This window comes from Microcaecilia unicolor, chromosome 2 (assembly GCF_901765095.1).
Source record: "Microcaecilia unicolor chromosome 2, aMicUni1.1, whole genome shotgun sequence".
Lineage (NCBI taxonomy): Eukaryota > Metazoa > Chordata > Amphibia > Gymnophiona > Siphonopidae > Microcaecilia > Microcaecilia unicolor.
In genome coordinates this window covers 130,233,843-130,259,824 of record NC_044032.1, presented here as the reverse complement: position 1 = coordinate 130,259,824, position 25,982 = coordinate 130,233,843, and the positions used below count along the sequence as shown (strand labels likewise).

The following is a 25,982-nucleotide window of genomic DNA, read 5'->3' as shown; positions in this document are numbered from 1 at the left end:
TGAAGGCAGTGGAAGGAGGTCCCCACCCTTAGAGGAAGCCCATTGGACCAGCAAAAGGTGTGCCCAACGTATATAAAGAAGTCAGCCCAGTATACTTTGCTGATCTAGCAGTCTGATGCCTGGCTTATATCCAGCTCTGCCTGCTTAATTTTCCAATAAGTTATGTCCTCCAGAAGTTGATATCAGAGGGCAAATTGTGTCCTCCACTAAGATAGAGGACAAGAAGAGAGGTCTTCAACAAAAACAATCTGCCTTTTATCTGTCTCCAGTACTCACAGATGGTGCCCTTCCAGTACATGCACCCTAAATCAGCTCTGGGTGGCCAACTCCATTTCTTTCTTCAACAGCAGGAGTTTTATCAGCAGTGTCATCAGATTCTGGCAAAACGTGCAAATATATGATAAAAAAAATAAAAATATATGAATATTTAAAAACATCCCTGATGAAGACTAAAGCAAAATGATGGCCTCTGTCTGGTGAAACACTTCAGAAAAGTTGATAATGGTTTGGGGGACAATTAATGTAAATGATTTTTTTTATTTCTCAAATTTAAATGTATTACAATCCACAATACTTAATTTTCCTATAGCAATTTCTTTATATAACATAAAATCACAATATAGTAGCATCAAATCTACATCATGGAAGAACATGAAGCCCAAAAAGAAGATTTAAAAACTAACAGTGCAATAGGAGTTGGACACAATCTTATTATATTAGAACCCATTTTTCTGTTCTCTTCGAATATGATTAAGAAGGAGAAAGAAAAACTGAAAGCAGAACAAAGTGGCATTATCCCAGTGGCATGAAGATGGCTAGTGCTCTAATGAACTGATTGGTTGTTCATGCCTTGAGACAGCTGATTATAGCAAAACTCTGGCCACAGTCTGTGTGATTGGCTTTCGATACACTTTTGAATCTTCAGTTAAGATAAAAGCTAAGTGCTTGCTTTTTTCATATGTTTTCCATGTTTTTGACTGAGAAAACCGTAGAACATCTCTTAGATGCATTTTGAAAATCTCAGAAGGTGATAAGTAATGTGTAACAGGGCTTACTCAAGGACTGATTACTTCTTGATATCTGCAATACAGAGAAAACTTGCTAGTATTTTATTTTCTGATCCCATGGGTATTTCCTTAGAGATCAACTGGATAAATCCTCTGTCACATCCTCCCTGCTAGAGACTAAATAAAACACTATTGAAAAATACTCAGTTTATAGAGACAGCCACAACTGCCAAAAGTGACTAGTTTTAACAAAGCCTGTGATCCCCCACGTGATGATATAATTACCTTTACGGCTCATGAGAATAAATTTATGAATACTCAATAACGAAAATAGAATTTTAGATTAATACACTAGAAAAACAATTCCTATAATAACTACTTTAACATAACTAACAAAATTAAAATATAATTACAACATCATGTTATCAAGCAAATAAGGATATTTTTATAAGGCATAGTATTATTCAACATTTCTTTGGTATTAAGGCCTAAGGGGCAATTTTATAACTTGGCGCCTCCAGTTAGGTACGCCGTTGCCATATGCTGAATGCCTGTTCTATAACAGCACCTGTACGCTAAGACGCCATTACAGAATACTAGTGTAAACCCTAATTGGCACACGTAAATTTAGGCATGACTGTGTCATCTCTATTGCAGGTATAAATGGGTGCACCTAAGTACACCAAGCAAAGTGCATAATTTATAGTATTTTATAAGTTACTAGTAAAAAAGGCCCGTTTCTGGAACGAATGAAACGGGCGCTAGCAAGGTTTTCCTGGGAGTGTGTATATTTGAGAGAGAGAGCCAGAGTGAATGAGCGGGTGTGTGACAGAGTGAGACTGTCTGTGTGACAGTGTGTGTGTGAGAATGAGAGTGTGTGACAGGGCCCCCTCCCCTGTTCCTAATGCCCCTTACCCCGTTCCCTCCCCTCCTTTTCCTCCTCCTTCCCACACTTTGGGTTCCTTAAGGCTTTCAAAAGTCTGTGTACCCCCGTGGCCCTAACGCCCAGTATCCGGATACCCCACCGCTTTCCTCCTCACCCCTCCCCCAAGATGTAATACTTTCACGTCCTTCATTTTTTAAAAAAAGTGTCCTATCTACCCTGTGTACAAATGCCCGGCATTCAGATTGTGTTCCTCTCGTAAATTTTCATTTCTTTCATTCATTCAGAACTTGCCCCCCCCCCCCCCTGAACACTTTTGGTTCCTTCAGTCTTTTAAAACTCTCCTATGTACCCTGTGTGCTTATGGCCAGCATCGAGATTGTTTTCCTTTCCCAAATTTGCATGTCTTTCAGTCATTCACAACTCCCCCCCCCCCCCCCCTCTCCAGTTTAACACTTTCGTTTCCTTCAGTCTTTTAAAACTCTCCTATCTACCCTGTGTCCTAATGGGCAGCATTCAGATTGTTTTCCTTTCCCAAATGTTCATGTCTTTCAGTCGTTCAGAACTCCCCCCTCCCCCCATTTAACATTTTCGGTTCCTTCAGTCTTTTAAAACTCTCCTATCAACCCTGTGTCCTAATGGCCAGCACTCAGATTGTTTTGCTTTGCCAAATTGTCTGTCACTGATGTCACTGAGGTCAGTGCGTGCCTGCCTAGCAGACCACTTCCGGCAGGCACGGTCCCAAGCACATCCTGTTGGAGGTGAGAATTATTATATAGGAAGGGCCAGATTCTGTAAATGGTGTCTATAAAATAGTCACGTACAAAAATAGCACTTAGCACTATTCTATAAACTCTATTCTATAAACTCTGGCTAAAGTTGGATGTGGTTTAGTCTGCCTGTGGAACACACTTATGACAAGCAACAACCCCAATCCTTATTTCTCTACTGGGATGTCAAGAGATTAATTAATTACAAAAGACAAAATACAGATAGCTGTAGTTAGTATATTCAGAGTCCTCTGGGAGAGAGTTTGGGTCACACCTAATTGACAGGTTGTTCACCCAGAACTGTCTCAGCTCCTTCAGGCTCTCTGCTTCGTTTTATTAACAAAAATGGGTTAAGTCATGAGGTAAGGGTCAACAAGTTTACATCACAAATCATAGAATATACAGTACAGATACTTAGTGGTTGAGATTACATTCAGCTTCTATCAGCATTCTTAAAGGAGAGTCGGGACAAAGGTCAGACAATTGCTAGACAATTTTAGCTCTCATTACCATTTTGGGAACCAATCTGCTTAAGTGCAAGGGTCTGAGACCAAAGAAATACATGCAGTTAACCGGAGCCTGCAGTTAACCGTTGTGACCCAAAGAAGCTTGACATCTGATAAACATATATTGTGACATCCCTACCTCCTCTCTCATGAGAGGAGGCTCCAACCTCTAGATCCCAGGTCCCTCTTCACTCAGGGTGAGTTGGATTTTAGTATGCAGATTATATGCAAATTAGTCTCATACCCCTTTCGGCTCGGGGTGACCTGCTTCTCAAAAGGCAAACACAGTCAGGTCTCACCAACAGAATATTACTCATTCAAAACTTTATTTCAGCCCCTAGGGCACACTTCCTTTAGCTCCACAATACTTTGGGGACTTCTATCCCCAGGCTTTGCAGCCTGCTTCTCTCAGTACAGCAATACTTTGGGGACTTCCAACCCCAGGCTTTGCAGCCTGCCTCTCTCTGTACTTGGACACACAGTTCTTATACTTAAAGCTCAAGGGCCTTCTTACCCCAGCCAGCTTCCTTTCTTTATACACACAGTTCACCACCAGTCCATAGGGCTCCACCAGTATTTTCCATGGGGATCTTTCTGCATCAGCTCCCAGCTCTCTGCTTCAGCTGCTATCTCTCCTCTCTCCCTCACACTAAGGTGGGGTATTAAGTGGTTAACGGCTAAACAGGACCCAGCCCATAACCTGCTGCACCTGTTTCCTCCTCCAGGACTCTCCTCGGTCCTAGCGACCTCCTGCTATACATCCCCTTACTGGCTCCCTTTAGTGACTCACCCAGCCCTTCTCCCTGGACATTTTAGGGGAACAGCGCCCTCTAGGGCCTAACCAGGGTAGGACAGCCTCATACTTATCACAATATACAGTACTGTTTATTATACGTGCAGTATGCAGTCTCCATTAACTGACCTTATACAGTCTCCGTTAACTGATGTTAGGCTTACTTGAAGTAATCAGTCATAGTCCTCTGTACACTCTTGTGTCTGTGAGTTCCATAGACTACGTCTGCCAGACGGTAAAACTGTCATAGCACTGACATCCAGTGACCTCCAGATAGGCCCGCACGGTGTTGAGACTCTCCAGCGCTCTTGCAAAAGTGACAGGAGGTTGTTGAATTTCGCCAGCATTTGTCTTGCTGCTCATTTCATCATCTGTTTCATCATCAGCCGTTGCCTGCGTGTAGGCACATATCTGGACATCAGTGCTGTCGTCAGCTGTTTGTAGATCATAATCAATAGCTACGTAGTGATGAAACTCCTCTTCAGTAACACCAGCTGGGATGTCAATAGCCTGTTCATTTGACGCATTTGCAACAGCTGCATGTGTTTCGTCCCTCTCCACATCCCTAACAAAGCTTGCCCGCTTGTAGCAGTTCACAATGGTTGCCTGTGTACCATGATTCCAGGCTTCTTTCTGCATATTTAGGGAATCCAACAGTGATAGATTACGAGCCAGTTCAACAGCACGTTTATCCTTGCCAGTCTGGTCATCCATAACGCTCATCAGACGACGTAGCACAAGAGCCCGATAATGTTGTTTGAAATAGGCTATTATGCCCTGATCAATAGGTTGGATCAGAGAGGTAGTGTTTGCTGGCAGGAAGACCACCTTGACGTTAGAGAGCCTGACATCATCACTGTGTGCAGCACAATTATCACAAAGCAACAAAATCTAATGCTTTTGTGCCCGCATTCTAGTGTCTAACTTCTTTAGCCACTGCTTCCAAATTTCTTCAGTCATCCATGAATTTGCGTTAGCCTCGTATGACACAGGAAGTCGCTTAACATTCATGAAGCAACGGGGCTGTTTGCTCTTTCCAATGCCGAGTGGTTCCAACTTCTCACTCCCATCCATATTGCAGCAAAGGAGGATCGTCAGTCGGTCCTTCGACGTTTTACCTCCTGTAGTTTCGGCTTGTTTGAATGCAAGTTTTCCATCAGGAATCACTCGCCAGTGGAGACTGTTTTTGTCAGCATTGAAAATGTCACGAGGTGCAAACTTGTTCAAGATGGTAGGAAGAACTGAAACAACCCAGTTTTCAGCACCAAAGTCATCAGCGTCTTGTTTTTCACCATGCTGTTTCTTGAATTTTATGTTGTTCCTCTCCTTCCATCTTTCCAACCATCCAACAGTGGCTTTGAATTCAGTTAGTCCAAGACTTTCAGCTAGCTGGTTAGCTTTCTCCATAAGCAGTGGACCACTGACAGGAAACTGTCTGCTCCTGACTTGAGAAAACCACCGAAGAGCATCTTCTACCTCCTCAGCTTTTCCCGCCCGTTTCCGTTGTGGATTTGTATTGTTTTGCCAGTCTTCCAGAAGCTGGTCTCTCTGCTTCAAGATATGTGAAATTTGACTGGGATTGACACCATATTCTTTAGCAATAGATGCTTGACTTTGTTTGTTTTCTAATTTTTTAAGAACTTCTATTAGTTCAGCCAGTGTTAAAGTCTTACAGTTGTGCGACGACGACGACCCCAGTGTACACTCTAACAACATTCTTTCACTTATTCTGCCTGTGGCAGTTAAAGGGGCGGTAAATTTGAAATCTCTTTGGTTGTCACGCGCCAATCGGCTTCCATATTCTGTGCGTGCGCTTGTGCGGAGTCTTTCCTGCAGAGGAGCGGTCTTAAACCATGCATATAAGTGCGCTAAACTGAAGTCTGTCCCCATAGAAATTGATGGCGCCAAAAATGGGACTGAAGTACGGCATGCAGTTAAACAGAGCATGCGCTTATCCGACATACACTTAAATGGAGTGCACTGTACTTATTTTCAGCCTATACCTGTGTTCTTAAAACATTCAAGATACAGGGGTATGGCATTTTCAGTTCCCTTATACATCCAAAGCACGTGTCCACTTAGTTATACTTAAATTGTCATCTTAGCATTGTCAGCAGATTATAACTAGGTGTCATGGTCTCAGGCTCTCGGACACTGGAACAATGTGAGCCCTTAGGCTGCTGTCAAGGAATGGCAGCAGCAGACAAAATCCCACAACCAGGACTGGACAAACAAGCATGGATGGAGCTGGAATCTGGACCGGACTTGGCTGGAATAGCAGGACTGGAGTAACCGGCCTTAACCTGCCCTGACCAGAGGTTGAGCCCCTAGGTACGGGCGGCCTGCAGGACTTACAGGACGGAGCTGATAGACAAGAAATACTGGACCGGACTGACTGGAACAACAGGATTCTCGAGGCGGACACTGAATACTAAACAAGCTTGACTAAACAGGATTCAGGATACAGAACTCAGGATTCTCACACAGAGTATAGGATACTGAAATGTTCTAGAACTTTTGACGGACTATTACTACCTAGATCACAGCAGCTATACCAGGAGTTTGTAGATACAGGAATTACAAATGGCACATTTTAAGAAGCTTTAATTATAGCCCTTCCTAGAATTTCAAAAACAATGCACCAATGTCATTAATCAATACTGATTATAGAAATAGATGTAAAAGTACTAGCTAAAAGGCTTGAATGCATTTTAGGAACAATAATTTTATACAAATCAAACTGAACTATTAAAAAATAGATTTTCCTCTAGTACTAGAGTATTTTGTAATATCCTCAAATATGCAAAATTTGTGAACCTTCCTGTCCTCTCTGTATCTCATGGTGCTGGTGATGGAGAAAAAAAACAGTAATGGAATTCAGAAAGATTAGAAATGTTTTTATATTAGTCTTTCTTTTCTTGTTTAATTAATTAGGGAATTTTCCTGGAGTTTTGATCTTGTTTTCCTTTTGGTTATGTAGCTTGAATTGTATTGTGGAGGACTGTTCAACTGAGCTGACAATACTATATTATATCTAGTTATATTTTACATTTTTTTCTTTGAGTAATGGATTAAAATTTTCCTGGTTTGCCAAATGTTTGTTTTCTTTAAAGTTTTTCCCTTGTACTTGAATTGGATTTGAAAAATGTTACAAATAGTTAAAAAGAAAGCCTTGAGATTAATACAGATGATCCTTTAAATGGCAAGAGAATAGAAACAAAACACTGGGATAATCTACAGAAAGGTGTAACCTGCATGGAGTTGCAGTTACAACCCTAGAACATCTTACTGAATAGACTAGATAGGCAATTTTAGTCTTTTTTCTGCCGTCATCTACAATGTTGCTCTATGTTAAGTTTTACTGCATATGCTATCATTTCAATTTTGATTATGTAATTGCACTGTGGTGCGGACACATGTAGCTCTTGTTGATTTTTGATCTGTACAAGCTCTATCTATGCCCTGGAAATTCAATAAAAAATGTAAATAAAAATAAATAAAAAGTCCTATTTCAAAGAAACTATGGTAGACAGCCCTACAACTGTGCCATGAGGTTAGCTTGTGCTATCTGATTTTTAAAGAACTTTTTCCTGTTTAATTCTACCATTTTCAGGTGTGAATTTCTTAAAAGTAAGAAATCTGAAAAAGAGATAAAACAATTTATCCAAAACTATCATGGATTTATTGGAGTGGTGGTAAGTTAAATCCATTTTTTTAATAGTTGAAGTTTGCATTTGTAATAAGGCCAAACTGCAATATTTTCATATTCCTGGAATTCCCCCATCCATCAAAAGGGCCATATTTTCAGAAGTAACGTGGTAACATAGTAGATGACGGCAGAAAAAGACCTGCACGGTCCATCCAGTCTGCCCAACAAGATAAACTCATATGTGCCACTTTTTGTGTATACCTTGATTTGTACCTGTCTTTTTCAGGGCACAGACCGTATTATTATGCGATGAGCATGTTCAGGGCAATTCTGTAAACATGTGCTCATATTTTGGATCCTATTCTGTAAAGAAAAGGAGGCACCTACTTCCCTTTATAGAATACTAGTGTAACAGCACAAATTTGCATGCTTAATTTAAGCCAGCCGTTAAGGGCCAGATTCTATATATGGCGCCTAGAAATTCCACATATTCTGTAAGGGGTGGAAAACATTTCTGCCTATAAAATGAAGCCGTGGACATTTATGCCACAGCTTCATTTTAAAGGCAGAAATTCACAGGTGTAAATGTTATTTATTTTATTTATTGCATTTCTACCCCACATTTTCCCAACTATTTGTAGGCTCAATGTGGCTTACATAGTACCGTAACGGCGTTCACCAATTCTGGTAGGTTCTCCAGATAGGTAGCTGAAAAAATAAGAGCAAAAGAGGCTTTGTTCAAGATATACAAAAGAACACAACGAGAGGATCATGGAAAAGATTACTGGATTAAACTCATAAAATACACACATTATTGCAAGTACATGCAATAATGTGTGTATTTTATCTGCAAACGTTTTTGTTAGTAAAACAGATAAGAAAGCACAATATACAGCATAATTTCTTTGGTTTTTCCCCCTTCCTCCCATAAACTAGCAACACCCCATCCCTATCGCAACCCTGCCCTTGAACCTACCCATCCTTCCTGCTTACCTCCCTTAAACAACAACTTTTTATACTGAAGCTACAGGGGCCTGCATTCTTATAGCCCCCCAAGCAGCAAGCCATAAAGGAGAATAAGTCCCCAAACTGCAACCCACCCACCCTCATCAAAACCTAAAGCAATAAAGCAAAGAATGTTTGGCACCATAAACCAGCAGTAGTGAGGGCCATAGCCCTCTCATCAGCCTGAGAAAAGAACCAGGACTCTTACAGTGTGTTAAGGAGCAAACTACATCCCAATGAACTCACAGACCGTAAGTAATAACCCCAGACTAACAAAAAAAGGTTTCTGCATTTAATGGATCCCCTAGCTTCTCTAGCCTCCCACATAGCCAACTGATGGATTCGATTTTAACGTGTGTATTATATAAATGCAGCTCTGGTCAAAACTCATCCCTGAATAGAGATACACCCAGATTGTATAAAAGTACTCATGTTGTGGCTATTGCACATTCTGTACTTCTATGCATAGGGCAGTTTTATAAGAGGCATTTTATACACTTATACTGCCACACATGCAAAAATGCCTTTATAAAATAATCCTCTTTGTGGCTGAATTTTGCCACTGAACAGATAAAGTTGAATGCCACCCCTAGTCCACCTTAAAATATGCCCTATTTTGGAAGAGATAAGGTTGACCATTTAGCAATTAAGGGGTCATTTTACAAAGCTGCAGTAAAAATTGGTCTTAGTGGGTCTTTCCAGTGTGCTGAGTTAATTTTTACCACTGTGTGCTAATGCTTGCAGCCATTTTCAAAAATTAGCTTCCATATCATCAAGCTGATCAATCCATAGACTGGTGGGTTGTGTCCATCTACCAGCAGGTGGAGATAGAGAGCAAACTTTTGCCTCCCTATATGTGGTCATGTGCTGCCGGAAACTCCCCAGTATGTTCTCTATCTCAGCAGGTGGTGGTCACACACAGCAGCAGCTCTGGCTAGGCCTCCAAGCCTAATTTTTAGGTTTTGTTGAGTGCCTGGGGTTGAGGGCTCTTTTGAGCAAGTGCAAACCTGGTGGTGCCAGGTCCCTCCTTTTCTCCCCCCTCCCGCTGGCTCCGTTTAAAAAAAAAAAAAAAAAAAATTTTAAACGTCTTTAAAGGCGTTTAATTCGACGTTTCTTTAAACGTTCATTGCAGCTACTCACTGGGACACCAGTTCGTTACAGCTCGGAGCAGCAAGCAGGTAATTTTACCTTTTTATAGCGGGCAGGGGGTTCCCCGATTCTTCTCCTCGTGGCATATGGCGTCGGAGGGCGAGGGCGCAAAGGGTCACTCCCCGGATCGCTGGAGCGCTTCTAGAGGGGATGCGGGGGTTTTACAACCTGATTCGCCCTTGATGGGTGACAGTTTAGTGACCGATGAATGTCCCGGTCGTTCCTCCGGTGTGGCGGTTTTTTCCCGCCATAAACGCCCATCCCCCGCTCCTCGCCTCCGCCATCTTGGCCGGCCACGCGGCTCGGACGGCTTCTTCGTGGGCCGCCCTTGAGGTTGGAGACATTAATGCCATGAACGCCCTTAATTTGGGCGACGGCACAAGCGGCTAAAGTTAAGCGCCGTTCTTCCCGCGCGGCTCCTTCGCGGAGTTTCGCGCCGGACGCCATTTTGGATGCGCAGCATGTCTCTCCCCCCGCTATTGCGAGCGCCGGTTGAGAGTGCGTCTAGGGCTGTTGCCCAGGCTGCGGAAGTGCACAGTCTGGGGGGTTTCTCCCCCGAGTTTGTTTTGCTGCTGCATCAGGCTTTCCTCATGCAAACGCTGCCCCTGCTCCCTCTTCTGATAAAGAGGTTGAGGTTCCCGGAGGTAAACGCCCTCGGGTTGATTTCCAGGCCTTGGAGGACTTTGTCTCCTCCGATGTAGATGAGGGCAGCGTGTCTGAGGTCTCCCAACGGTCCTTTGCGGATTCCTTGGAGGAGATAGATCCCCGCTCGGATGGAGCGGATGACCCCTCTGCAGCGCGGCTTTTTAGCCCAGAGGATTTGCCCAACCTGTTTTTACAGGCCATGGACACTTTGAAGATTTCCTCTCCGGAGGACGTCTCTCCCTCAGCCCCTGTTGGCTCTGCCATTATGCTGGGGACGAAGCGCCCGCCTAGATCCTTCCACGTGCATGATGCCATGCACACCTTAATTGCGGCTCAATGGGATGTCCCGGAAACGAGCCTTAAAGTGGCTAGGGCTATGTCCCGCCTCTATCCTTTGGCTGTGAGTGAACGTGAGGCCTATCTGTGGCCTACCGTGGATTCTTTAATCACTGCGGTGACTAAGAAAACGGCGTTGCCGGTGGAAGGTGGCACGGCCCTAAAGGACGCCCAAGACAGAAGATTGGAGGCGGCCTTAAGGTCGTCCTTTGAGGCAGCGGCTTTAAGTTTGCAGGCCTCAGTTTGCGGCTCCTATGTGGCCAGGGCGTGCCTGACTATGGTGCAGCGGGCTTCCCCCTCGGATCTTTCCTTGAGGGCTGATTGGCCGGCCCTGGAATCGGGCTTAGCCTATTTGGCAGACTTGCTGTATGATGTCTTGAGAGCCTCAGCTAAAGGCATGGCTCAGACAGTCTCTGCGCGGCGGTGGCTTTGGCTGAAACATTGGTCTGCTGACCACGCCTCTAAATCCCGCCTGGCTAGATTGCCTTTTAAAGGCAAGCTGCTCTTTGGGGTCGAGCTGGACAAAATCGTGACCGATCTCGGCACGTCTAAGGGCAAGAAATTACCAGAGGTCAGGGCTCGGGCTAGTACTCGTCCCGGTACCTCCAGAGGACGGTTGCTGGAAGCCCGTCGGTACCGCCCGGGCAAGTCGGGTTCCTCTGCCCCCTCTTCCTTCAAGAGGAATTTCTCCCCCAAGCAGCATTCCTTTCGCAGAGACCGCCGTCCCGGAGGTGCTCCCTCCGGTCCTCCCCCAGGGTCTCGTACCCAATGACGGGGCCTTGGTCCACGCCCCAGTGCAGATTGGAGGACGGCTGTCCTCGTTTCTGGGCGAGTGGACCACTATAACTTCAGACGCGTGGGTGCTGGAAGTCATCAGAGACGGCTACAAGCTAGAGTTCTGCCAACCCTTAAGAGACGGGTTTGTACTCTCTCCCTGCAAGTCTCCGGTCAAGCTGTGGCAGTGCAGCAGACCTTGGACAACCTGATCCGCCTGGGTGCGGTCGTTCCGGTGCCAAAAAATCAGATTGGCAAGGGACGTTACTCCATTTACTTTGTGGTTCCAAAGAAAGGAGGTTCTGTCCGGCCTATCCTCGACCTCAAAGGGGTCAATCGGGCCTGGAAAGTGAGGCACTTTCGCATGGAGACTCTCCGCTCTGTTCTAGCGGCAGTGAAGGCAGGAGAGTTCTTGGCTTCCTTGGACATCAAGGAAGCGTACCTGCATATTCCCATCTGGCCTCCTCTCCAACGCTTTCTGCGTTTTACAGTCCTGAGACGACACTTCCAGTTCAGAGCCCTCCCTTTCGGGTTGGCTACTGCTCCGCGGACCTTTTCCAAAGTATTGGGGGTCATAGCGGCCTTCCTGCTAAAGGAAGGAGTACAAGTCCATCCTTATCTGGACGACTGGTTGATCCGAGCCCCCTCTTATGCAGAGTGCGGCAAAGCTATGGACCGGGTAGTTGCTCTTGTGAGCTCCCTGGGATGGATCATCAACTGGAAGAAGAGCCAGCTGCGCCCGACTCAGTCCCTGGAGTATCTGGGAGTTCGATTCGACACCCAAGTGGGCAGAGTGTTCCTGCCAGACAATCGGATTGTCAAGCTTCAGGCTCAGGTGGACTAGTTCCTAGTAGCCTCTCCTATTCGGGCTTGGGACTACGTGCAGCTGTTGGGCTCTATGACGGCCACGATGGAAGTAGTGCCCTGGGCCAGGGCTCATATGAGACCACTACAGCTATCTCTGCTGCTGCGCTGGACTCCGATGTCGGAGGATTATGCTGTGCGCCTTCCCGTGGACCCAGCAGTGCGCAAGGCGCTGGGCTGGTGGACGCAGACAGACAAGTTGTCTGCAGGATTGCCTCTGGTGACCCCGGAGTGGATTGTCGTCACGACAGACGCCTCTTTGATGGGCTGGGGAGCCCACTGCTTGGGAAGGACAGCGCAGGGGCTCTAGTCTCCTGCAGAGGCAAGTGGTCTATCAACCTCCTGGAACTCAGAGCCATTCGGTTGGTGTTATTGGAGTTCATCCCGGTACTGGTGTTGTAGCCTGTACGGGTCCTGTCGGACAATGCCACGGCTGTGGCCTATATCAACCGCCAGGGAGGTACCAAGAGCGCCCCTCTAGCCAAGGAGGCTATGAGTCTTTGCCAGTGGGCGGAAGCGAACCTGGAGCAGCTTTCAGCGGCCCACATTGCCGGAGTCATGAATGTCAAGGCGGACTTTCTCAGTCGCCATACCTTGGAGCCCGGAGAGTGGCAACTATCTGCTCAGGCGTTCTTGGACATCACGAAGCGCTGGGGCCAGCCGAGCCTAGATCTGATGGCGTCATCGGCCAATTGCCAAGTGCCGCGCTTTTTCAGCAGAGGACGGGACCCTCGATCCCTGGGAGTAGATGCTCTTCTCCAACAGTGGCCGACACAAGAGCTCCTCTATGTGTTCCCGCCCTGGCCCATGTTGGGCAGGGTGCTAGACCGGGTGGCAAAGCATCCCGGCAGGGTAATCCTGGTGGGTCCGGATTGGCCCAGACGTCCCTGGTATGCGGACTTGATCAGGCTCTCAGTCGACGATCCTCTGCGGCTGTCAGTGGAGCAGAGCCTGTTACATCAGGGTCCCGTGGTGATGGAGGATCCCTCTCCCTTTGGTCTTACGGCCTGGCTATTGAGCGGCAGCGTCTGAGGAAGAAGGGCTTCTCAGACAAGGTCATCGCCACTATGCTGAGAGCGAGGAAGCGCTCTACTTTTACTGCTTACGCCAGGGTTTGGCGTATCTTTGCAGCATGGTGTGAAGCAGGCTCACTTTCTCCCTTCACTGCTCCAATTTCTTCAGTGTTGGCGTTCCTGCAAGAAGGTCTGGAGAAAGGCCTGTCGCTCAGTTCCCTTAAAGTCCAGGTAGCAGCTCTGGCTTGCTTCAGGGGCCGCCTGAAGGGTGCTTCCCTGGCTTCGCAGCCAGATGTGGTGCGCTTTCTCAAGGGAGTTAATCACCTGCGCCCTCCTCTGCACTCAGTGGTGCCTGCGTGGAATCTCAACCTGGTGCTAAGAGCATTGCAGAAGCCGCCTTTTGAACCCTTGTCGAGGGCATCTCTGAAAGACCTGACGTTGAAAGCAGTCTTTTTGGTGGCTATCACTTCAGCCAGAAGAGTTTCCGAGCTCCAGGCGCTCTCATGTCGAGAGCCTTTTCTGCAGTTCACTGAGGCAGGAGTGACTATTCGCACAGTGCCTTCCTTCCTGCCCAAGATTGTTTCTCGCTTCCATGTGAATCAGCAGCTCTGTCTCCCTTCCTTTCGTAGGGAGGACTACCCAGAGGAGTACTCTGCTCTTAAATATCTGGATGTGAGACGAGTCATCATCAGATACTTGGAAGTGACCAATGATTTCCGGAAATCGGATCATCTGTTTGTCCTGTTTGCAGGTCCTCGTAAGGGTCTGCAGGCTGCTAAGCCTACAGTGGCAAGATGGGTCAAGGAAGCCATTGCAGCGGCTTATGTGGCCGCGGGGAAGGTGCCGCCTATCCAGCTGAAGGCTCACTCCACGAGAGCTCAGGCGGCCTCGATGGCAGAGGCCGGATCCGTCTCCTTGGAAGAGATATGCAAGGCGGCAACTTGGGCTTCGGCTCATACATTCTCCAAGCATTACTGTTTGACTGTGGCTGCACGGGCGGAGGCTCGGTTTGGAGCTTCAGTGTTGAGGTCAGGGATTTCAATGTCCCGCCCTGGGTGAGTACTGCTTCGGTACATCCCACCAGTCTATGGATTGATCAGCTTGATGATATGGAAGGTAAAATTATGTATAATCATACCTGATAATTTTCTTTCCATTAATCATAGCTGATCAATCCATAGCCCCTCCCAGATATCTGTTCTGTTTTTATTCTGGTTGCATTTCAGGTTCAAGTTTAGTCTTCAGTTATTTCAGAAAGACTTCGTGTTCAAGTTCTTTCACTTGGATTCTTCAAGAGTTGAGACGAGTTTGTGTTACAGTGAGCTGCTGCATTCCTCTCCCCTCCGTTTTACGGGGCTGGATTGAGACATAAATTCTGCCGGCACTCCCTCCCGCTTCGTGCGGCTGTAGGGCAGCTTTGTACCCCTCCCGCTTCGGCGGTGTTAGGGTCAGTCAGCTCCTCCCGCGGTTGCGGTTGCAGGATAAGCCAGATCCCCCCGCATCGGCGGGTGTGGTGTCCCTCCCCCGCTCCGCGGGGATGAGCTGGACGGATTCCCCTCCCCCACTTGTGTGGGGATGAGCTGGGTTAATTCCCCTCCCCCGTTTCGGCGGTGGTGAGCTGGGCAGAGTGTCCCTTCGTGGGTGTAATTCTCTAAGTGCTGAGTCCTGCGGATGGAGCTTTGATATCGACATACTGAGGAGTTTCCGGCAGCACATGACCACATATAGGGAGGCAAAAGTTTGCTCTCTATCTCCACCTGCTGGTAGATGGACACAACCCACCAGTCTATGGATTGATCAGCTATGATTAATGGAAAGAAAATTATCAGGTATGATTATACATAATTTTACCATTCGAGCTCTTATTGCCACCTATTTTATAGTCGGTATGGGCTCACACGTTAACCTTGCGCTAACCAGTTAGCATATGGTAATGTAAATGCATTAACTGGTTAGTGCAGGAATGCTTACACTCTGCCTCTGTCATGCCCCCTTAAAAATATTTAGCACGCAGTTAGCATGCACACATGGCAAAACTAATGTGGAACGCTTTAGCGCATCTCGCTTTAGGTCATTTTTGCTGTATTAGATGCATGTTAGCGCCTAATGCAGCTTAGTTAGGGTTACCATATGGCTCCAGAAAAAGGAGGACGGATTGAGCCAGCCGGGTTTTACTTCCATTGCTTTCAATGGAAGTAATTGAGCCAGCCGGGTTTTACTTCCATTGCTTTCAATGGAAAGCAATGGAAGTAAAACCCGGCTGGCTCAATCCGTCCTCCTTTTTCTGGAGCCATATGGTAACCCTAAGCTTAGTAAAAGGGGCTCTAAATGGTCAAAGTCATCCATACTTGTGAATTTGTTAAAAACACTTAATACCGAGCGCATCAGTGCTTTTAAATACTGAGCATTTTGTTTCTGTTTGGCATTGTAGAGAGCTATAAAGTAGGTTGAAATACTGATGAGTTTGCATTATTCCTTGCAGCTTCATTCAATTAAAGCTGATCCTTCCTCAATTCATTCCACATTTAGCCCCACCTAGCTTAGGGGCCCTTTTACAAAGGCATGTCAAAACGTGGACTGCGGTAGCGTGGGTGTGTGTATTGGACGTGCGCTGGACCATTTCTCCAGCACGTCTGGAAAAAAGTGTTTTTTTTGGGGGGGGGGGGATGGGAAATGGACATGTGGCAAAATGAAAACCAGCGGGCGTCTATTTACGGCCTGAGCCCTTAACACCACCCATTGACTTAGCGGCAAGGGCTCACGCGTTATCTGTGCGGTAACCAGCAACCGTCCAGCGCACAACAACTGCCGATTACCGCTGGGAATGTCCTCGTGGTAGAAAATAGAAAATTATTTTCTACCCTGTGTTTTCGGCATGTGCCAGACTTGGAATTACCGCCAGGCGCACGCGCTAGCCAGGCGGTAATGCCGATTTGACCCCTTATGTACCTTTGTTGTAACTGCTTTTTCGCTTCTGCACAGGTCTCAAAGACGTACGCCTTTCCCTCCTTGACCACTCGTAGCCTCGCCGGATATTGTAGAGTAAAACGGAGCTGCTTCTCCACCAACAACTTGCAAGTTTCAGAGTAGTTTCTTCTCAGCTGGGCTACATTTTCTCATAATCTGCTCTTTTTGCGTAAAGTTCAAGAATCTCACCACCACAACTCTAGGCCTGGCCGCTCCCTCTATCCAGCGCCCCACTCGGTGCAGTCTTTCTTTTTTTTTTTTTTTATATAAAAAGGAAAACATTTTCTCTCAACAATATAGATTTACATAATTGTCCACAATTGGAAGATCCAAGATCAGGAAAACAATCTTAAAGAAAATAAGAAAAACTCAAAATGGTTAATCTTACAATTCATATTTTCTGAGGGAGGAAGGTTAATCGGTTATTGCAGCCGGTACAGTGGTAACTGAAGGAAGTTGCTGCAGAGGATTCTTCATCTGATTCCACAAACTCTTATAATTTCTTAGGTTCAAACAAATAAGTAATAAGGAAATAAAACACTTACAAGGGAATCACGCTAGGAAGGTCTCACCTAGGGCAGTGATTCCTGGCTTAAAAGCCAAGACTTCACACCTCCCAGTCTGCGATTCCCTTGATGTGTCAGGAAATATGTGCATCTTTGAACCCAAAAAACTATCAACCATGTATCGGAAATACAATTTCAAAACATTGTTCCTATCTAAATCGAAGACAAAAGTCACTAATAATAACTCTCGGTGCAGTCTTTCAATATGTATTGGCCCCATTCCAGACTCCGTGCCCATGATCTCCACAAACCACTTTTCCAGCATAGTTTTGAGGTCCCTTTCGTTTGGCGATTCGGGCAAACCCACCAGCCTGATGTTATTCTGCCGAGACCTGTTCTCTAGGTCTTCCAGCTTAGCATTGCAGCCTGTAACTTCTTTTGTAAGTTCGTTAGCTCATCTAGTACTTCCTGGAGGCCGTCCTCCGCAGCTCCCACTCTGGATTCCAGCTCTGACACTCTAATGTTGAAATCTGCGACGGCTTGGATACGTCCCTGCATGCTAGCTTGAATCCCATCCAGCTATGTGCTCAAAGCCGTTGTCACTGCCGAGGAAAGCTTTTCAATAAGCGCTTCCAAGAGCTCCGCATTCTCTCCTAGGTCCTCCGCCATCTTGGCTTCAGTCATCGCTCCCTGGCGCGTCTTTGCACTTTCTTTTTTCGTGCTTTTGTTAGCCATGTCGGACCCCGATTTTAACATATATCTGTCCATGCGCATCAGATCTCTTCGTCGCTACACAGCAGAAGCAGGAAATAGAAACCGAATCCACCTCAAAGTCTCTTATCAGGGGAAAGGGCCGAGGAGCTCGAGGCAAACGCTACCTCCTAGCTCAAGCGCATCACGTGACCCCCATGTACCTTTGTAAAAGAGCCCCTTAGTTCTTCTTCACAACAATACCAATTTAACTTATAGGGGCCATTTACCAAGCTGCGGGAAAAAGGGCCCTGTGCTGCCTACGCTGGCCGTTTTTCCTGTGCGCCAGGACCTTTTTTACCGCAGTGGGTAAAAAAGCCCTTTACCGCATGGCCATACGATGGGGAGCCCTTACTGCCACCCACTGAGGTGGCAATAAGGGCTCCCGCACTAACCCGGCAGTAACCGGGCAGTGTGTGACAATGCCCGATTACCGCCGGGTTACCACCGTGCAAGCCATTTCCGGGGCTTTTCTTTTCCCCCCGGAAAAGGCACACGCTTGGAGTAGGACTACCGCTGGTGGCTGCGTTGGGCCGGCAGTAGTCTTGAAAGAGCGAGTGGTAAGCCTGCGTTGGGCTTACTGCCGTTCTGTAAAAGGGCCGCTTAACCTCTTATGTGTTTTTGTCTTTATGCCTTATTCATCTGTGTTAGCTAGATTGTATTTAACGTCTCTATAGCACTATAAAGTGCTGCTTTGGTATGGCAGGTTTGCCATGTATGGATGGAGGGCTGTATTCTGTATATGGTGTCTAAAATGTAGATGCGTCAGAATAATACATGAGTGCTATTCTGTAAACTCCATCTACTGTAAGATGCTGTTTGTAGAATAGTGCATAGGCCAGGGGAACGCCATTTAAACGCCCATACCTAAATGTACGCACGTTCCCTCAAATTCCATAAATGTGATTGGCACCCCAACACACCTACATTCCTCCCATGGCCATGCCCCCTTTTTAGCTATACACATTGGAATTTACGTGTGCCTCTTTTTAGAATACACCTAAAACGAAGCACACATAAATGCAAATTAGTGATGATAATTGGTTATCGGACAATTATCAAGACTGGCTTGTTACTCAATTGAGTAGTGTGTGTAAATTGGCTGTGCACACAATGTAACGTGTGCTACTCGCCGCACCTTACATAAAATCCGGCCCTGAGGTTTTTGTGTTTTAAAAAAATATATCTTTATTGAATCAGAGAATCAGGAAAATACATACAAAGTGCAAAAAAGCACTACCATAAAACACATTACAAGTCATAACAGAGGAGTGTGGTAGCCGTGTTAGTCCACTCTTAAGGTTATCAATAGAAATCAAACAGTGTATATAAGTGAAAGCCCTCCCCTCACCTATCCACACCTATCCTGTTAGAATATCAATGATATGCTTTGATGTCCCCATGCATACCTCCTACCCACCCCCATCCTCCCACCCTGTCAGACTGTCATAGTAATGCTTGAATGTTTTCACTTATATACACTGTCAGCTAGCACATTTGCTTATTTCCGATCTGACGAAGAAGGGCAACCTTCGAAAGCTAATCAAGAAATGTATTAAGTTATGTCCAATAAAAAAGGTATCATCTTACTTTCTTTCCATGTTTTATTTTGTTTGATTTCTATTGAGAAGTCATAACAGGAAACACAAAGGCAAATGCAAACTCAACATACACTTCCCAGTCTGCCAAGCTTCCAAGATTAACATCAACTCCCCCCTCTGATTCATAGTGTTTTTAATTTTATCCCCCCACCACCCTCACCGTACCCCCCCCCGCCCCCTACCCTCTCCCACCCACCACCAGGACATTCAAAGAGCAACATCCAGTACAGCAGTCTCTGACACATACAGAGAGACATATCTGCTCCGCAAATCACTGTACTGACGGTGCCCCACCAGGGTCGAGAACTTGAGAGAAGTAAGCAACCAACTGGCCATTTCCATCATAAAGCCATGCCAGGTAATTATAGAAGGAGAAGCCGAATCAGCCCAGGACTGCAGGATGCATTTCTTAATAAGGAAGGTCGCTAATAGCACAAATTTGCACTGCGCCTCCCCGAGACCCTTCTGTAACAGAGAAACCGCACTGCCCAGCAGCACCACTGAATAGGACCAATCAAAAGTACAACACAGTGTGTCTTCAATGACTCCCAGCGCCCCAACCCAAAACGAAGACAATGCCGGACACTCCATAAAGGAATGGAGAAACGTGCCAACGCTCACCTTACACTTCACACACAAGTCACTGTTCCACAGACCCATAGCCTTCCCCCTCTGCTTAGTGATGTGTACTCTGTGTAGAACCCTAAACTGGATATCTTGCAACGCCACATTAGGTGTCACTGTACGAACACTTTCAAATGCAGCCCCCAACTGAGACACACTCCATAACATCCTGACTCCATTCCTCAGCCAATCTTGTCAAATAATGAGCCTTACTGGAGTCCCGCAAAAACTGGTACCACTGGGAAAGCCTATTTAATTTGGGTGGCAAATTTAGAAAAAACAGGTCCACTTGTTGGAAAGCCATGGGCATTCCACAACGGCGCTCAAGGGACAGGACATAATCCCGCACCTGAAGGTACGCAAAAAAATGAGAACCCGGGACACTCCATGCCCCCCCAATTGCCTCAAATGCCCCAAATACCGACAACCGCTCTCGGCCCATCGCTTGAACATGGAAGGGCCACATCCAGCAGGGAAGTTGGAATTGGCCACTAAGGGGAATAAAGAACCACCTCCTCCACCGATTCCAGCTCGAGCTCGCCACCATCCCCAAGCTCGCTTCAGAGCACCTAGATAAGGGTTTCCCTGTAAAACTACCAAACTCCGTGGCTGCTGAGAACCTAACACTGCAAAAGGGTGATAAGGGGTACTCCAGCTCTCCCAAAAGTCCGCTGGGGCAAAGAAAGTTGCCCCAACTGGATCTCATGCACCCACCGAAGAAGCGCCGAAACATTATACATTCTCAGATCAGGAAGCCGGACACCCCCTGAGGCCTACCTAAAGTTAGTTTTGCAAAAGCTATCCGCGGTCGCTTAGCATGCCAAATGAAAGAACTAATGATGCTGCGGAATAGGCTGTCCTCTGATCCACGTACCCAGAGAGGTAGCATTTGTAAAGGATACAACAGTTTAGGCAGAAGGACCATTTTAACTAATGCTACTCGACCCAAAAAGTTCACGGGGAGGTCTGCCCAACGGTGACACAATTGTTTGATAATATCTAGCTTTTCTAAGACGTTTTTCTTGTAAACCCAGGCCTGATCCGCCCCCAAATATACCCCAAGGTATTTAAGGCCCACCCAAGCCCATGACAAGGGAAAGTTAGGCAGAGAAGCACTCACACAAGGTCAACTGATGGGTAATGCCTCCAACTTCCTAAAATTTATACTAAGGCCAGAAAATGCTCCAAACTCCCGTATAATAGCCATTACCTGCGGCAAACCAAAAGACGCATTATCCAGCACTAGGAGCATATCATCTGCAAACAGGTTGATCCTATACTCCCTGCCCCCCATGGACACCCCCTTCAGGAAGGGATCCTGGCGAATTCGCACCGTGAGAGGCTCCAATGACAATATAAATAGGAGGGGTGATAGTAGGCATCCCTACCGGGTTCCCCCATATAGCGAAAATTTCTCAGTCAGAGATTCATCCTATATAATAAAACGCAACTCCAACATTCTGAAGCTGACTGCATGGCTGAGGCATTCCTGCTCTCTGTATCCATCTCCTGAATTGACATCACGTACTTCCGAGTTCGTCACAAGCAGAAGTGACCAACCACATGAGGTTTCTCGGCTTCAGAATGTTGGAGGTGCATTCTATTAAATAGGATTGGTCAGTTCCTTGAAGCACAGCCAGAGCTCAGCGTCCTGCACAGTAACGCTTAGACACCAGAGAGAGAGAGAGGGAGGGGGGCCTGACACCAGAGGGGGGAGAGGTATCTCTGTCACACACACACACTCTCTCTCTCACAGTCAATGTCTTTCTCTCTCTCACTCTCACACACTGTCTCTCACACACTCTATGTCTCACACTGTATCACATTCACTCTCTATGTGTCACACAGTCACTCACACACTCTTTTGGTCTCATACACTCAGTCTCACAGAGAGTCTGTGTCTCACACACACTCTCTCGCACACACTGTATCTGTGTGAAACACACACTCTCTCTCTCACAGTGTGTCTCACATACGCACTTGCACACACTCTCATTCTCACACACACACTCTCTCTCTCTCACAGACACACTCGCACCCAGACTCTCTCTCTCTCTCTCACACACACACACACTCGCACATTCATTCTCTCTCACACACACACACACAGTCACTCTCACATACACTCTCTCAAACTAGCGCCCATTTCATTTGTGTCAGAAACAGGCCTTTTTTACTAGTTAATAATAACCTGAGCTGAAGGGTTGTTATAAAGCGCACAAATCCAGTCTAAGAAAGCCCTCCGAATACCAAAGTGCTGCAGCACCAAAAACAAATACTCCCAAACCACCTTATCAAAGGTCTTTTCTGCATCCAGACTGGCCAGGATAGCATCCCCCGATTTAAGGCTACCATCTAACAAAATACGACTCACCTTTAATATATTAGCGGAAGCGTACCTTCCCGGGACGAATCCCACCTGGTCCTTATGAACCAGGAGGGGCAGAAAAGAATTAAGCCTGGACGCCAAGGCAGCTGCTAGAATCTTGACATCCTGATTTAGCAGTTAGATCCCACAAGGTCAGCAGCCTTTCCCGGCTTAGGGAGGGCCGTGATATAAACATGATTCATGGACGGGCCCAGATTATGCGAATCTCTCAGGTCTTTACACATGGAACCACCAGATCCTGCAAAATTTTATAAAATTCTGTACCAAGGCCATCCAGACCTGGCGCCTTAGCCAACTTCAGCTGCCGAATGACTCCCTGCACCTCAACCCCCCGCAGAGGTGCATTAAGAAGCGCCACCCCCGCAGAGGTGCATTAAGAAGCGCCAGCTGATCCGACGTCACTGAAGGGAGATTCACTCTAGTAAAGAACTCCTCACAACTCTCAGCTGAAAAAGTGCTTTTACCATAAAGGTTGGTATAAAACTGGATAAACTCCTTCTGAATGGCTTCCCTACTAACATGATTAGTCCCTGCAGCATTCCGGATTCGACCAATATAACTTTTAGCTGACCTCTGCTTTACCAAAGACGCCAGCAACTTACCAGTCCTATTACCCCATTGATGCAGACAGTACTTATAGAGTTTAATGTTATAGAGTGCCTTAGCAGCCAACACCACTTGAAGCTGTTTTCGAACTTCAAAATACGCCCTGCGAGATACGTCGGATGGGGGGAGAATAAAAGCTCTCCTAGCAGCTCCTAATTGCTTCGCAAGGCCACGAATTTCATGTTCCCTGGCCTTGTTCAAAGATGCAGTGTACGCTATAATTTTGCCTCGAATCACCGCCTTTGCCGCTTCCCAATAAACTCGAGGCCCCACTGACTCAGCATCATTCTCGGTGACTTAAACCAACCACCCCTGGCGCAGATATGTACGAAACTCCCAATCCTGGTAAAGGGCAGGGTTCATACGCCAACGGAGAGTGTCCACCCGATCTCCCCACTCTGACTCAACCCACACTGGGACATGGTCAGAAACCTCAGGCATCCCTATCCCTGCCTGGACAGCCCCTTGGATCAGAGAGTGCGACATCAAAATATAATCCAAGAGTGCATGGACCCCATGCGTGTGAGAAAAGAATGTATAATTGCATTCATCTAAATGTTGCAAACCCCAATAATCCACCACCCCCAACTTTTGAATAAGGAAGTTCACCCCTTTCCCGTCATGATCTTTGCATGGCCTTTTAGGCGGCTTACAATCTATCAATGGATCACTGGTGAAGTTAAAATCTCCTCCCAAAATTAAGGGATATTCATCAAATGTAGCCAAGCGTGCCACCAAAAGTGTGAAGAACTTGTGCGAGTATGAATTAGGTGCATAAATGTTGCAAAAAGCCACCCGTTGCCCTTGCAGCAACCCCGCAACAATTAAAAAATGACCTTCCGGGTCCTGGTAGAGTTTATGCATCGTAAACACCACACTTTTTGTAAACAATATGGTCACTCCCCGTTGCCTACAGGCCACAAAATAGAGGTCCCCCACCCAGTCTGTCTTCAGTTTGAGGTCTTCTGCTTTTCCCAAGTGGGTTTCTTGTTGGAACGCTATGTCTGCACGCATTCTCTTAAATGCCTGCAAAGTTTTTGCTCTTTTCACAGGGGAATGGACACCATCAACATTCATCGATATCACTTTAAGATTAACCATGGGGCACCGTCAGCAATCGGGGGTCAAACGAGTACACTGCTAATCTCAACAGGCCCAGGAGACCTCCCAGCTGAATCCCCCAGACAGATATGAAGCAAACACCATAAAACAAAGACTTCCCCTTCCAGGTACTCTGCAGTGGCAGTTCCTACCCTCGTACTGTAAAGGGGGGGTTCCGCTTCCTACTCTTGGGTGGAGCCGGCAAGCCTGCGGGCTCCCAGGGTTCTAGGACAGAACACTGCTGATACTGGGACTCAGGGCCAAAGTCTTTTATTATCAAGGCAATTTCATACCAAAAATCATAATATATTCCTCAAAACAAAAAGGTACAGTCCTCATAAGATAATCTTCAAAAGAAAAAGGTACAGTCCAGGTCCTATAATCCCTCAGAAAATGTTCAGCTCCTCACAAGTTCAGGCCCTCTACTAGGCCTTAGAGTTCCCTTCCCTCTCCTTCAGAAGCGTTTAGTATGAGTTCAGCACATTTCCAATATAGCACAACAGTTCAGAACAAATCTTCAGGGACAGTCTTTGCACATCAAACTAATACCACAAATCACCTGCTTTTTACACAGCACAGAGGGAACCCTGTCAAGAGCAGGGTTGGCAGTTTCTCCCACCTCTCAGCACCACGGTGGCCTCCTCCACTGCCTTCATGTGCTGGGCAGGGCCACCTTTGAATTCTCCCACTCCATGGTAGCTGGCTCCTCTCCCTTGGGCAGCTCTAGTGGCAGGCTACTTTCTTCCTCCACATGCTCCATGGAATCTCTCTCTCCCTTCGTCTCTCCTCCTCCCTGGTGACCGAGAGCCTCCAGGAAATCTGCTCTCTCTTTCTCATTGCTGGAGGGAATTATATACTGATGGTGAAGCCAGGGAAACTGAGCTTCATCCTTCCCTCACCCTCTAGTGGGGAAGGGAGTAACAGGCTCACCCTGCCTCGAGCCATTGCTCCCCCTGCTGGGACTGGGAAGCCATTCCATCTTTTTAGGACTACTCTCCTCACTCATTCTTGCAAGGACTTCTGGGACCCATAGTTCTGGGCTCAACTGCTTCACTGGGGAGTCTCTGGGGCTTGCCTTGTCACAGTACCTTATAAAAGGCCAACGAGCAGGAGTCACACTTGTCCCTTCCAGCACTGCCCCCCCCCCCCACCAACCCACCACTAAAACCAACAAAGTGAACACAGATACCCCATACCGAATCACAACAAACATACCCCTTCCTCCACACCACTAACCGTCCCATGCCCCCCCATCCCCACCCCCTTCTATAAACAGTAAATAAAGGAAGATCCTCCCAATGAATAATAATTCGGAGTCAATAGCAGATCCAGCCGAAGTTAGATCAAACCCTGATCGAGTCAGCCATCCAATATAGAAAGAACCATAATGTCCAAGTTATCCTTCAAATTCAGCAGAACTCCAGGCCAAAAGCCCAAGCTCCTGAACGACAGCGAGCTCCTCATCACTAGTAGAGCGCATCAGTACATCAAACTTCTTAGCAGCGCAGGATTGAACACTGTAGCGCAAGATCACGCACCTCTGCTGATAATTACAACTTGTGCATAAAAGAGCCCAAATCATTAGACTCCGTAAAGAAGATAGTTTTATTATCATGCACCACACGCACCTTCGCTGGGTCAATAGTGCAAACCGAATTCCCTTATCAAAAAGGTGCTTACAATGTCCGCCCATCTGCTTCCTCTGATCAGCAACACCTGCCGAATAATCTTGGAATAGAAGCAACTTCTGTCCGTAATAGTCAATCGACTTCTTTCCCCGATATGCCTGTAGTATTCGATCCTTATCTGCATAATTGAGTATTCTGGCCAGCACAGGTCTCGGATGCTGTTCCCCCTCTCGCAGAGCCCCAACTCGGTGAATCCTCTCGACTTTCATCACCTTATCCGGAAACTGTATATTTCAATGCTTAGGTAACCACCTCTCGATAAAGTTCCAAAGATCCGTTTCTTTCACCAATTTGGGTAAGCCTATGATTCAGAGATTATTTCGCCTTCCTCTATTCTCTTGATTGTCAACTTGCTG

The 25,982-nt window shown here is 46.6% G+C and overlaps 1 protein-coding gene across 1 annotated transcript in view; it reads left to right on the top strand.

Annotated features, from left to right (window-relative positions):
• Positions 1 to 25,982, top strand: part of NAIP (NLR family apoptosis inhibitory protein) — a 126,268-nt gene that overhangs the window by 30,600 nt on the left and 69,686 nt on the right. Inside the window, 1 exon segment of the mRNA XM_030193314.1 lies at positions 7,573 to 7,654. Coding sequence (XP_030049174.1) covers positions 7,573 to 7,654 — 82 coding nt within the window.